This window comes from Synchiropus splendidus, chromosome 8 (genome assembly GCF_027744825.2).
Source record: "Synchiropus splendidus isolate RoL2022-P1 chromosome 8, RoL_Sspl_1.0, whole genome shotgun sequence".
NCBI lineage: Eukaryota > Metazoa > Chordata > Actinopteri > Syngnathiformes > Callionymidae > Synchiropus > Synchiropus splendidus.
In genome coordinates, this window is record NC_071341.1 from 23,148,980 (window position 1) to 23,162,782 (window position 13,803).

At 42.6% G+C, this 13,803-nt stretch overlaps 2 protein-coding genes across 4 annotated transcripts in view; one reads left to right on the forward strand and one right to left on the reverse strand.

Annotated features, from left to right (window-relative positions):
- Window positions 1–13,803, forward strand: part of rsrc1 (arginine/serine-rich coiled-coil 1) — a 172,146-nt gene that overhangs the window by 69,273 nt on the left and 89,070 nt on the right. Inside the window, exons 2-5 of one of the 2 annotated variants that reach the window (XM_053872032.1) lie at window positions 7,603–7,879; window positions 8,532–9,033; window positions 10,934–11,105; window positions 11,397–11,580. In XM_053872032.1, the coding sequence (XP_053728007.1) occupies window positions 11,405–11,580 (176 nt within the window). In that variant the 5' untranslated portion in view covers window positions 7,603–7,879; window positions 8,532–9,033; window positions 10,934–11,105; window positions 11,397–11,404. The remainder of the gene's footprint in view (window positions 1–7,602; window positions 7,880–8,531; window positions 9,034–10,933; window positions 11,106–11,396; window positions 11,581–13,803) is intronic. The other variant, XM_053872033.1, reaches the window with a different exon arrangement.
- On the reverse strand, window positions 972–8,383 carry shox2 (short stature homeobox 2). 2 transcript variants are annotated; one of them, XM_053872035.1, is made up of 5 exons: window positions 7,699–8,383; window positions 6,468–6,676; window positions 4,039–4,096; window positions 2,699–2,787; window positions 972–1,586 (listed from the first exon to the last, which is right to left on the reverse strand). In XM_053872035.1, exons 1-5 carry the CDS (start codon window positions 7,952–7,954, stop codon window positions 1,329–1,331), a joined length of 870 nt encoding a protein of 289 aa, XP_053728010.1. In that variant the 5' UTR covers window positions 7,955–8,383; the 3' UTR covers window positions 972–1,328. The 2 variants fall into 2 exon arrangements, with proteins under 2 accessions (XP_053728010.1, XP_053728009.1); XM_053872034.1 differs by having other exon boundaries at window positions 972–1,616.

The following is a 13,803-nucleotide window of genomic DNA, read 5'->3' on the forward strand; positions in this document are numbered from 1 at the left end:
AAAGGTCAGGCTGATTCATCTGAGGGAAAAATACCATTATTGCAGGGCTCATGGGTCCGAGATAATTGAATTACTCTCTCATTTAAACATATATGCAAATGAGGTCTATATGAAAGAAAGGCGACCGTGCGTTTTTACTGTCAACATGAATATGTTGCATCCAGAGCTCTCCTCCCTAAAATGTTGATAAATAATACATGGCTTTGGCAAAGGAAAGGCATCAGACGCACGTGTTCCTGACTAAACAGGCCCATCAGATCTGTGACTCCTGCATGAATTATTAAAACACTGACTTCACTCCAGGGGTTACCAGCGCTGTTAATTAGAATTACCGCCGTTATATTCATAATAATTGTAATAGACTATGGTGAAAAAAATGTACAGAAAACCTTGTTAATTTATTAATGGAACGAAAACATTTTGATCATGTGGATCCACTTTTCACATGTGATGGAAGGAAAAAAAAACGTTTTTCTTTTCTTTTTCGTTCTTTTTTTTTAAGAAACCCGTGCCTCAGGTATAAGTCCACTTTCACTGTTATAAAAACACCAACGTTACATACAGAAAGCATATGCTCTTTTCATACAGGGAAATAAAGCGAAATACAAATGTTCCCAGCAGAGCGTTTTTGAAGCCCGTCGGAATTAAAAATAAGTGTTTTCGTATGTTTATAAACATATCTTACACGTGTCGGTACCAGTTTGGTTTGATCTCTGACGAACCGTCCTGGCAAAAATGATCATATACATTTAAAATGATGTCACACTTCTGCTGCCGCGCCTCCACGGTCCAGAGGGCTCGATGGAGGTGAGATGGCTCATATTACGTCATCCGTGAGGACAGACTCATGCAAACACTGCTGAGGCAAAAATAAAAATAAAAACAGCGGGGATAAACACTTCAAATATTATTATCGAGTCCTTTAATTACAGAGGACGTGATTGAGAAATAACGAGGCCAGCCTCTGTTGGTTGAAATCATCCCATGAATAATATATACTATTAAAGCAAAACGACTGCAGAAATGGTTCGCCTTGTTTGACAAAGTCTCCACCGTCCCAGCTGCAAGGTCCTCCTCCTCTTCAGCCTTTTTTTTTTTTTTTTTGGCGTACAAAAATCCGTGTTGGCTATTGAGTCACAGTCTCTTCTCTTTTATCCATAAATAGCCTATATCTGTATAGTTATACTCACAGTCCTTCACTTAGAAAAACATAAATATGGTCCTTGGTTGGCGTTTCCTCAGCGGGTCCATTTCTGGAAGAGTTCATGGCGCCTCGGCGACGCGCCCCACAAGCCGTGCGCGCCCACCGTCAACGCGCTCACCTGGCGTCACAGTCCGAGCGCGGCCGTGTGTTTCTTGGCCTTCAGTCTCAGGTCGGCGATGCTCGAGTTCTTGCTGGTGGTCTTGGCGGCGGCGGCGGCGGCGACCACGGACGCCGCGGACGCCGACTCCGCCGCGAGCGTCGCCAGGGGCAAACCGAACGGCGGCGCCGGGAACATCATGTAGGGCGCGTGCGCGGCCAGGTGAGAGTGCAAGTGGTGCTGCGCATGCGCTACGGCGCTGTCCAGCTGCAGCTGCGCCTGCACCTGAAAGGAGAAGGGCGGCACGTGACTATCCTACAAGACGGGACCACGTGGGGGAGAGAAGGGGAGAACATGCGTTAACTAGGTTGCTGACTTTGTTGCACAACATCACGTTTCGTTGCTTTCACACACACACAGACACAGTGGATCATTTTCAAATGCATCGTGTTGTCATACATTTTTACTCTTTCCATTCATCAACCAAGTCAGCACAAGTTAAAAAGCCAAAGCTGAGAAGTTCTTTGTAACATTACAAGTATATGTATCATCAGTAGGACTCGATGCTACTCACAGAACGTAGACACTGATCTTGCACATATTAAACGTATTAAATACGTAGTGATTGTAAGTTAATTATTATTATCGGACAATAGATTTAGATTTTCCTTTCACATCCTTTAGTCTGCAGAAACATGCCATTTTAGTTTAATGGCAACAGAACAATTCTACTGACATAAATGTTTTTGTTCATGAATGATAAATAACCTCAGCCTTTATAACAAATCTACATCATCACGCTTTAATCTGAGGTCACATAAGACCTCAGATTGAAATGAACAGTTGAAGTTCACCTCTTTCTAAACTTTGATAACTTGCAACAGCATACAAGTCGTACATGAGGTCTTGTTTGTTGGGGACAAGACCACAGGCGGGGTTTGTCATTTCAGTTTTATTAAAAATGTGTTGTCGCCAGTTACAAAAAATATGCGTAAAAAACGAAATGTTAAATATTATTTAGTTCGACATGTTTATGTGGCGTGATGTCACAACATGTTGCTATAAATAAGAGAATCGGTTGTTGGTTCCATGTGCTTGATCAACTACGAGTGCCAGCCAACCGCTCCACCAGCTCAGCCCGTCATATTTGAATCGTATCAGCAGTTATGTTCATTAATGCAGCAGAGCCAAAGCAAAAGAAAACGGATACAGTTTGGGGTTTGACAGGCCCCACTGTGTTGGCACAGCAGCGCCGCCAGTGTGGTAATAAGAGTTTAGTTACCCCCTACATTTGATTTGGAGTCTCTGCATAGCACTTGGACAAGAGCCTCAGCCAAGACTGCAGTCCGGGAATTGGTTCTGTTTTTTTCAAGATGAGACATTTCAAAGTAACTTGCCTGTTGGAATGGCATCCGTAAAGCCCCCACGTTGACATATGGCGCTACACGACAGGCTTCAAACTGATTCGCCGCTCCAATCAGAACTCCTAACACACAGGGAAAAAAAATGGATGATCATGAAAAGATTATTCCAAATAAAGAGAGCTGAGTGTAGGACTCATTAACGAGCAGTAAGAGTAAACTTTAATGAGAAATCAAAGAGCTTTTGATGGCATAATTAATTGGAAATAGGTGACCCAGATAGCTCAGGATGCCTGGGTTGGAGTGTGGAGAACAGAAAAGAATAGACGCGCAACTAACGTGTGCTAGGAGCTGAAAACAAGGATGAATTTGTTAGAGAGTCTGAATTCATTTCACTGAGAAAACTACTGTGTCTGTTTGCTCATCACTGCTCAGATTCTTGGCTTCACTGCACTGTATTTTGGAGAACCTAAGCAGACTATGCATGCAGTAAAAAGATTTTCTTGAGTAAAGGTCATCTTTGTCTCCTCCTTGTATGACATCACACTCTCCTCAAAGTAAAACAGTTGTGTTTCATTGTGTACGCCATTATGTGAGAAGCTAAACATCGTGGTGGTACTGGCCCGTGCGTGTAGCATTCTGGAGCGCGGAGTGACCGTAACGCTGCACAGTATTTTGCTAACAGCCATGCTATTGAGACTTTTGTTAATCTGGTGTTGGGTGGATCCAAGGCTTTTCTGGACTTTGGTGAATGTTAACATGGAGCTTCAACTTTCAGGGGCTTGTTTTGGGCTTTTGTTTGTCGTGACATTGGTATCTGTTGAATGGTGTGCGCAGATTCCTGACATTATCTTCTCGTCCTGTGTTAGAACGTAAAGCTACGAGGGAAGTAAGCAGGACGTGAGGCAGAAATACAATGGAACTGGAATGCACCTGAACACGTCCTTACACTATCATGGCATCCATCTTTCAAATCAAGCAGATTTGCAATGTTTGAAAAATTTGACGTTTTGTTTCTCCTGTAGCTTCTTAGCTCGCTACATCGAGTGTCCCAGTTTGAATTCCGCCCTGCGGATAAATAAGTCTTATTTTCTTTGTGTATTTTTACACAATTCCATGATATTAATGGGGCACAATTAGAATTAGATGGAGGAAAATTGACCTTCCACAAAAATCTGTTAGCAACTGTAGCCTTTGCCATGTTATCGTCAACCAAGTCAGAAGAAATGCGGTTCGTTGATATACAATAAAGTACTGTTAAAAAAAACCCAAACAACTCCCCTGCCAGTGTGTTCCTGAGGTGCGACTTGGACCCGCCTGCAGGACACCTCCAGTATGAGTGCAACAGACTGATTTCATGCAATAACCTGTCGTACCTTTATGCAGTTGGTTCTCTTGCTTTCTGCATTTGGCTCTTCTGTTCTGGAACCAAACCTGCAGGGACAGACATGAATTAGAGACCCGCTGATTGGCAGCTGCTTGTGAGGACGTGTGTGTAATTCCTCTAAAAGTGACAACAACCACAGAAAGAAAAGAAAAGAAAAAAAGAAAAACAGTGTCCCAGGAGAGCACTGAAATATGAATGGTGCTGCTTAACCCCAGATTTTAATGATTCCATTTGGTCTAGAAGGCGCAGCGCAGGAGGAAGAGAAACATCTTCTTATGGCAGGAGAAAACACCCCGGCACCATTTGGACCATAATAAATAACCTTGTCAGCGTGGGTTTCATCTTTCTATGGATCTGCGTCCCTGCAGACTTGACTGGACTCTCAGATATCGAATAGCCGAAATGCTATTATGGTTTTGGACATGAGCGCGGGGCGATCTGAGCGCGCGTCCCTCCTTCTCTTTCCATCTCATTAAACGACCGATGAAATTAATTACCCTCATCTGCGGAAACAAATCCGTGTTAGTGAAACGCTTAAAAGCCCCGCAGTTGTGTCCAATCACCGCCATATCACAAAAAAAAGACCTGGAAATAAAACCTCAAAGTTCATCTCAGAGAATGAAACGACGTTATGAGCGGCCATTGAGCCTGGCAGACAAAGCTCGGGGTGAAATGTGCGACAATAGAGCGTGTCAATTCGCAGCCTCATTTACATGAAGGTGATTGGAATTATGACATCGATCCGGTTGTCAGGTGGCTTCATCTATTGACCGCGCGGAATCGGAAGTTGTTCGGCGCGCACTCGCTGATTCACTGATAAGAGCGTCGACTCGAGCGGATTGTTGTTGTTTTTTTATTTTCTCTAAGTGACTGATGTAACGTGTGGTGCTTCAACTGGACAGATATCGTGTTTCAGCAGGGACGGAGGGAGCGCTGGAGAGAAAATAATACATAATTTATGCAAATCCCTGAGCCGTGCTGCTTGTTCGGGATACAATGCGCCTTATTGGGGAGAATCCAGTTCACCCCCCAAAAACCTGTCCGCAACACTTTATTTTTTCTCTTCGAGATCAGCTTATAAAGGTCCTCTGGGGGTCTTTTTTATGAATCTGCCGCCATATACGGGACAGAAATGCAGCAGTGTAGGGGATGGGGTAGAATGGGGTTTTGATACGTTTGTCCGGGACTTGTCCCCCCTCGTGTCGCCCCTCCCTGACCGACTCAAGTCTTACAGGGTTTCTGCGCAGATGGTCTTGGCCCGTGACAGACACCAGGGCCCTGCATGGGAACATACCACAGAGGGCAAATATTTGTCTGTTACAGCTGAGTATCAAAACACGGATTCATTTAAGCCACTAATTAAACGGCCAAGAAGAGTGGAAGCAGCGTTTGGAAGTCATATTGAAATGGACGGGAAAGGTCAAGCACGTGGCTTCAGAAATGTTCATCTTGAAAATCTTGAATGATAATCATTTATAATTTGTTGCTGCATTATTAGCTACATTTCTAAATTAAATCGGTGAATTTCTATCAATATTCTTCCTGATAAAGTGATTCATGTTTGCTCTGATATTTGTTATTGTTGCTCCCGTCACCATCTCCAACAGCACCAACAATAATGGAACACGTCAGTGATACAACCACATCAGACACCTTTCAAAGTCACCCTCGAATTATTATTGTTGTTATTATTATTATTATTATTATTATTATTATTATTATTACAGACGAAGTTTGTAACCTGTGAAGAAATTGTTTTCCACGTCACTGTATTTTTAAAATGACTGTGGCAGTAAAGTAATTCGTAGCTTTTTTTCTGTGTCCAATGAACACTATTTCTTTTTCCAATTTCTTTATCCCTATTTCTTATTCCTATCTTATAATAATATAATAATAATAATAATCATAACTGTTGCCTTGACTTGGGGCATTACTTGTGTATTTATTTCAGTTGTAATGTGTACAATATGAATAGCAACAGACGTGGAGAATGGAAGCGAGGCGTTTAACCAGAGTCACGCATGAAATACTTAAACACCGTCGTATAAAACGTGTGAAGTGTCCCCTTTTAGAGTGTCAGAGATTTTTTTAAAATGCTTCGTTTCCTTAAACCGCTGATTTATTTATTTTTTTTCATTTTTGTTTTTATTTTTTCACGAAATTGACTTAAGGACAGCGATAATTCTCAGTTGTTACTCTTATTGGAAGTGTTGTTTATGGGTGTGGGAGAATGAATGACTTGTCTTCCGAAGTCAGAAAATATGCTATATGATTATAAAATTTATATATTGTAATTAAAAAGCACACTTTCGTAAAAAAATAAAATAAAAATAAAAAACGTCTTTTCCCGGTCACATTACAAGTTAAAGAAGAAGAAGAGGAAGAATGCCGCGTGTGTTCGGGATTTGCGGTGCTGACCTGCACTCGGGCCTCGGACAATCCCAGCCTCTGGCTCAACTCCTCCCGCATGAACGCGTCCGGATAGTGGGTCTCGTCAAACAGTCGCTCCAGTTCGTTGAGCTGTTCTAGTGTGAAGTTAGTCCGACTTCTCCTCTGCTTGATCTTGGTCTGAGTCTCGTCCTCGATGGGCTTCGAGTCTTCTTTCCGGTCCTTCACGTCGGTGGTACCTGCGAGTCAGCACACGGGGGGATCGAATCAGAGCTCTTGCAAGGATTTATTTTTAAATTGGCCTACAATGTTTATGTTAAAATCTGATGAAGCGCCGTGTTTTCCCTTTTAATTCAGCCACATCAAGCGTATCTGTCAGGCAAGAAAATCGCAGCATTATGTGGTAGGAATGAATAAAGCACTTGGCCCAGCTCTGTAAAATATCACAGCGATCAGGCATCGGATGTTTTGTAGAGCTACATAAAGCTCTTTAATTATTAAACGCTTATAAATATGCAACACGGGCCCACTGGTGTGTGTCTGATCCAGGCTTGTCACGGTTCCGATCTACCTGCGCAACATTTCTGTTTAAAAACCGCCAACAGGCTTTGATCCCATCGCCACTGTTTTCTACAGAAATAGTATTTGCTTTTAGATCCCACTGCAAAATATTGAGTTAATGTTGATGACAAAAATACAAAAGGAATGAACAGCAGTTCTATATGCGTTTTTCTATTGCATTAAAAATACACTTTCGGTCGCTCATGAATTGAGATTTAAATGCATTAAAAAGTTTTGTTTACATTTTTAGAGATTTGTCAATTGGCAAATGTTTCGTTTGATTTCCCTTGTCTAATGTGAAACAAGTACGTTATTGTAAAAAATATATATACATTTTAATATTAAATATTGTCTTTATTTTTCAGACGATTGCAAAATTATTATATTGCTTTTTGACAAAACAATAGATAAAAATGGTTGGTTTTAAATAGAATGACTTTTTTTTCCTTATATTGTATTACTGTATTATTGTAATAATCCTGCATAATATGCATCGCTTTGTGGTGGATTCTAGACACAACGCTAACCACCCTCAGGTACATTTAAAAGACAAAGACGTGTCTCAGACTGATGTTAAGACCTAAAACGTGCGCTCCTGACACAGAACAAGTTCCAACGGTCGCGTCCCCCACGAAGGTGTTCCGGAAGACTGTCTGATCTCTGCCGACTCCACATGTGGGAAACAGCTCTTCGCTCTTACCGTCAATGAGTTTGGGACTCCCGGCGTCCCGGATCCTCTCCGGGCTCATCATGTCCGGCTCCCTGCCCGGAGAAAGCGCGATGCTCCGGCTGAGAACGGCCGCCTCCTCGCGGCTGCCTGGCTCCCCGGATAAAGAGTCTCTACTCCCGGTTCTGTTGGACCCGGTCTCCAGCACCTCCCTGTACGTTATCACCTCCTTCTTCTCCTTCACTTTTTGATCGAAAGACTTAGACACGAAAGCGGTGAGCTCTTCCATCACTGCCTTCTCTCTCTCTTGTGGAGAAACACACACGCGCACACACACACACACACACGCTCTCTCTCACACACGCTCTCCGCTCAGCTTAAGACATCAATGGTGAGGCTGGTTCGAATGTCGACCCTCTTGAAAATGAGGTGATGCTGCCAACTCTGGACCAAGCGGAACAAATAGAATATATAGAAGGACGAGTCTTGTGCGCCAAAGTCTCCTCCTTTGGTTGCGGAGTTGGGAACCTGCTGGTGATCCTCTATTGAAGTCACAGTATTTATACTTTGCGGCGCCTTGCCCCCTTGATCCGTGCAAATTACCTCCCCTCAGGATGCCGGGACGAGCCCCCCTTCTCCTCACTCATACACCAGCGAGAGGGAGAGAGAGTCCAAACATGAGGCAGCAGCGGCTCCGCAGCTATTGGCCATTCATCCCGGATTGACAAGAAGGACTAATTAATTTAATTAAGCGCTCATTCGCTGCTATTGTCCCGAGTTAGTTTTTTAAACACCCGGGAGAACGCCGTGTATCTCTGTCTCTCTCTCTCCCTCCCTCACTCTCTTATCTGTCTCTCGCTCTGCAGGGGTGGGGCTTAGACCCAGTGACAAGCGAGGCAAGCAACATGGACCGGCAGTCCTGGCGCACTCCGTGTGGAGCGGTCCCGACCTGCTCATCCTGGACCGAGCCGAGGCTGCGACTCTGACCTGCCCCAAAACTTTGGGGAGAGCAGCACGTTCACATCGAGGCTCAGATCTTTGATCGGAGACACTGTCTCTGTCTCGATGTCCGTTTAGGGTCAAGTCAAAATCCAGATCAATATAGAGAGCACTGTTTTAGCATGTGAGGAACTGGCACAGGCTCCAGCCATGAGAGAAGAGTTTAAAGAGCCAACGCAAGTCTGAGAGTTTTCTGGGCCGCCATGAGACAAGGACAAAAACTTCAAGCAGCTTAGTGGAAGAAAAGAGCAAGGCTTTTCTAACCCTACCTTCCAAGAAAGGGCTGAGAGACTAAAGGAGATGGGACCAAGGACTTGATTCAAGACACGGCCAAGACTTTGAGGTGGCCCAGAAAAAAACAAAATTGGTGTAAGTCCACTGGGGTCCAGACCAAAAATAGTTACTGAACTTAAGAGACAGAGAAAAAAAATCCAGTAAACAGTCTCAGCATAAGCTTCATGATGAAGGTGGTCAGGGGATAGACAGGTGCAATAGATGACTCAGATGTGAAGATGACAAGCAGGTGAGCCCATAGGTCAAGGTCAAGCCTAGTTTGGGGGACCAAAACAAAACCACATTAAGCTCTTTAAAAGCCGATTGCAAGCCTTTGAGGGGAAGAAGACCTTGAGCAAGGCTTCAACTGAGGCTGGACTACAAAGACTGGACTGAGCTTTTACCTGTGTTTTCTTATATTTCCAAGAGATTTGCCGCATCCCTGTTGTCATGGCTGTTGCTTCATATAACATGTAGGGTCACCGATTTTGGTCAAACATGAGTAGCAAGTCAAATTTACGGACCTGCCAAAAACACTTGGTTGCCCAACACCAGTGTCTTCATTAGAATATAACTGGTGACTAATATGCTGTTGAATTATTCATTTCTTGTTTATTAATACTAATTATTTATCAGTTTAGATCTTCCATGATAGTTAAGGATGTTTATTTATTAATGTGTATTTTATATTTATTTATTTATTGAGTTAATAGCAAGAATGAAGTCAGTTTTCATTTCAGTGCAGGAGTCATTCCACTTCAAGCTTCCAAATGTCCGTTTGATTTTGAAATAAGCCTCACGAAAGACAAACGATACACTGTTATCCCCCATTTGTGCGTGACAAGCTCGTGCGTGGTCAGCCGTGGAAGGTCAAGTTTAAATGTGCTGCGGGACGATGAGCCGGGTGACGTCCATGCAAGTCATCCGAGGCCCACACTGAGTCACATATGCTTTTACTGAAAATAATACATTCACAACTGCGCAATTTATATCCGAAATCAAGAAAAAGTATTGTAACAATACGTCAATTTGATTAATTTAAACCAAAAAAGGCGCGATTAGCGAAACATTAAAGGCCAATTGCAGGATATTAAACGGTGTCCTGCGCCGCGATTCCATCATTAACCATATCGCTTAATATTAATCCTCAGTGGACATTTTATAAGCCATTAAGATGGTAAATAGCAGCTAAACATTTAATTATAGAGCCTCTTGCGGATCGTTGCCAGTGGGCTGACTAATTAAGAGTTTTTAAACACACTATTTTCCGCTGAAATAATTGTGTGTGTGAGGAAAAAATAAATAAATAAACAAGGTTTCGGTTGTGGTGGAGGAGGAGAAACGGGCCAATTAAGCGCGAGGACCAAAGGATGCAGCACATCTCCCGACTGGGAAGCGGATAGAGAGGGATTATGGACACGTCATGGGGAATTTAATGGAAAATTAAGCGTGTTATTGACAATCTATAAAAAGCACCATTTCCACTCACGGCCTTTAACTATTACCCCTCATGAAATATTAATGATGTTTCGGCTCCAACCCGAGGCATTAATTACTACAACATCAGCTTCATTTCAGAGCAGTGTCAGTGGCCAGTTGTTGCGGGATGCATCGTATTTTTCCCAAACTCAATTGATTCGGTGAATATGGATTGTAAAAGCATCGCTTGGTTCATACACTTGGGTTGGTCGATTTTTATTTATTGTATTGTTTTCTTTATTGTATTGTTTCACCTTTCCAAAAAACTTTCTCGTGCGATTTAAGAAAACTAATTGTCGATGACTGTTAATGACTATACACCTATGAATGCTGACTGCAGACGACAAACCAGTGGAGTCCGTTAGTAGTTTTCCTTTTATTTAAAATTTAGAAAACGTGAATTGTCTCAATTATAACCATAAATCCAGTGCTTTCATGCGTATAATTAATATATATTTTTATTTTTGTCTATTTTACTTTGTCTAATATTTATATATAATATTTGACGTTTTTCCAGTGAAGAAAGGAAGAACTATTGAGGAAGACGATGATTCAGATGTCACCATGCACCGCGACCCGATCGACTGCTCTGAGTTCGAATATGCTGTCTTGACGCCATCGATGCTGCGAGTGTGATTAGCGTGGTCTTGTAGTGCAGTGCTGCGCCGTGGTGGAGCTCAGTTTTAAAGGTAAGCAGCGGGATTTGCGCTTAATTCACCAGAGATATGAGCGATTTGACAAAAACCAGGCCCCCCTTCTGTAGTGTAAAGCTATCTGTGGTGTTGAACTGACCTTAATACGGCCTTGAATGCATCGGTATATCGCTGTTTAGTGTTTGTTGGTAGCATTGTTAGCTTCGTAGCTAACCCAAACTCATTCATTCCCCGCTGTCTTTCCTCAAGTGACAAAGTCAGCTTTTTGTGCGTGACTCGTTTGTCTGCAGAATCGCCGCGTGTACTTATTGTCTTGGCGTGTTTGAGTTTTCAGGATGGGTCGTCGGTCGTCCAGCAGAGAGGATGACAGTCGCAGCAGGAAGAAGAAAAAGCAGCGTCGCCGCTCGTCCTCCTCCTCCTCCTCCAAGTCCTCGTCCTCTGGAAGCAAGGTGACCAGCAGCCGGAGCCACAGGTCCAGTCGCAGGAGCCGATCACGGTCCAGAGACAGAAGGTGAGAAAACTACTTGCACCTCGAGACGACCACACACTGTGTCGAAGTGTTTGTGCACAACTTCAGTACCAGGGCCACATCTACTCTCATATTCCTAGGTGGGCAACATAGTTTTTGCTTTCTCTCGCCATGATTTTCGAAAGAATCATTGTCGACCAGAGACTGCTTATTAGCCAAACTGTCCTGATATTTTCATTGGGATTTCAGTTGTTGTTGTTGATGTAGACTTTGTGTTACCGGTCTAAAGCAAAAGATTCTGTGCTGGAGAAATGTCTGCAAGGAATGAGTTTGCTAGGGTGACAAGCAGGCAAGTATCAGTAGAGCGTAGAATGTGAAACTTTTGTTTATACAAGACCCAGTACTTCTGTAGTATAGTCACATTTTTGCATTGAACTTGATGGAACTTTGAAGCTGCGTAAGATAATATGTGAACTGTAGTTCAGTGTTGTGGGTTAGGTTTAGAGCTGCTGAACGCCTGATAACTCTATCTTGAAAAAAAAATGGGATGGCAAAGCATGAGTCTTGTTCACGAACAACTGCTATATTTTGATGAAGTGATCTTCACTCAGATTTAAGATGGACTCAGATACGAAGATGGAAAAAAAAGTCTTATGCATTCTGCATATTCAATCTTGAAGCTTTCCTGTTTTCCTGGGCGTTGCAGAGTGAGTACATGCAGTATGTAGGTAGGACAGTAATTATTTGGTGGTGTCACTGTTATGAGGTCTGTGTTTAGTGGCTAATGGAAGGTCATGTTTTTCAACTGCGTCATTGTCGCTCAAGATTGGTGCTGGGTCTTAATATTTTCGGCTGACCAAAAATTCCTTCACCCAGATTATGTAGATTTATTTTGGTTGATCCCTAGCTGGCAAATAACGGTGTGGAATGTACAACAGAAACATATTCCAATTCCCGCTCCCAAGAACATTGATCTGTAGTTTGATGCATTAATTTTTACACCCTGTCATTGATTATCATCAGTTTACACTGACCGATTTCATTCAATCATTCAGCCGTTGTGGAACGTTTTCTTCCTTATGGCTCAGCTTATTTCTGCAGTCATACTTATAGTATGACCTGTCTGCTGTTCCCTCTGCTCTTGTTCTGTGATGAATCTATCCTGCTGTGCTGCCTAGCCCTCTTACTAACCAGTGAATTATGGTTCTATGTTACCAGGTTGAAAAACAACATGATCAACGCTTTATGCGGGCACAAAAAGAAAATAACAAATTTTGACAATTTGCATCAGAGAGCACTCCCCCTTGGTTTAATTAAATCCAGATCCAGGCCCTCAGCGTGGTTATTATCAGACTTATCTTTGCCTCTGGCACAGCAGCGACAGTTTGGCTCTGCTCTCATGATTTTTATTCTTTTGGCTCTTGTTCAAGATAATTAGATGGAAACAAGAATTGAGGAATTTGCTCCTTGTAATAATTCACACAAAATTAGGCCATGATTAATATCACCTTGGCCCCGGTGCTCATGCCACACTTTGTTATTTATCAGCACCGAAGGAAGGAGGTGGTTCAGCAATTATCTGATATCTTTACAAGTGGCCAGTGGATGGACCTGGCCTACTCCATCCATCCACAGCTGCCACCGGCTGTGTGTTGCTGTTCAGACAAGGCCAGTTGATGGTAATTATTTATGAGGCTTGGTCAAGGTCCATTACCGCTGATGGGAAGTCACTGCTTGTCAGTGTCGGGAGCCGAGGTGTAAGCAGTGAAAACCCTGGAACCATAGTCTCGTCTGTTAACTGATGCATTTTTATCAACAACCTTGGACAACGTCATTTTCCTGCCTTGTAAACCATATTTGAGTAAACAACAATAACAACTCTAAAGTTTTGCATGTCAAATCATGTCCTTATGAACCATTCTTTTGAGTCTGCCGCTTAGAAAGTAACATGTTCAATCTACCCAGCCTTTTAAACAAGGTGTGAAAGCTTGTTTTCATTTTAAGATGCTTTAAGAAGCACACTAGAGTCAAGATGTAGCCAGCCTTATCATGTAGCAAAAGCACAAAAACATGAGCCATGGAAAGATTTGAACTCATCGAATGTAGTTTTTTTCATGTCTGGTAATTTGTTTGACACTTTATAACTACTAGTAGATTATGATTTCTTTCTGTTTTAATGATCCAGATGACTCCACAAATAGGATTATACATTTTAAGGCTAGAAATTGTGCTTCACTCAAAAAGGTCCTAATGTAGTAGTCCTCA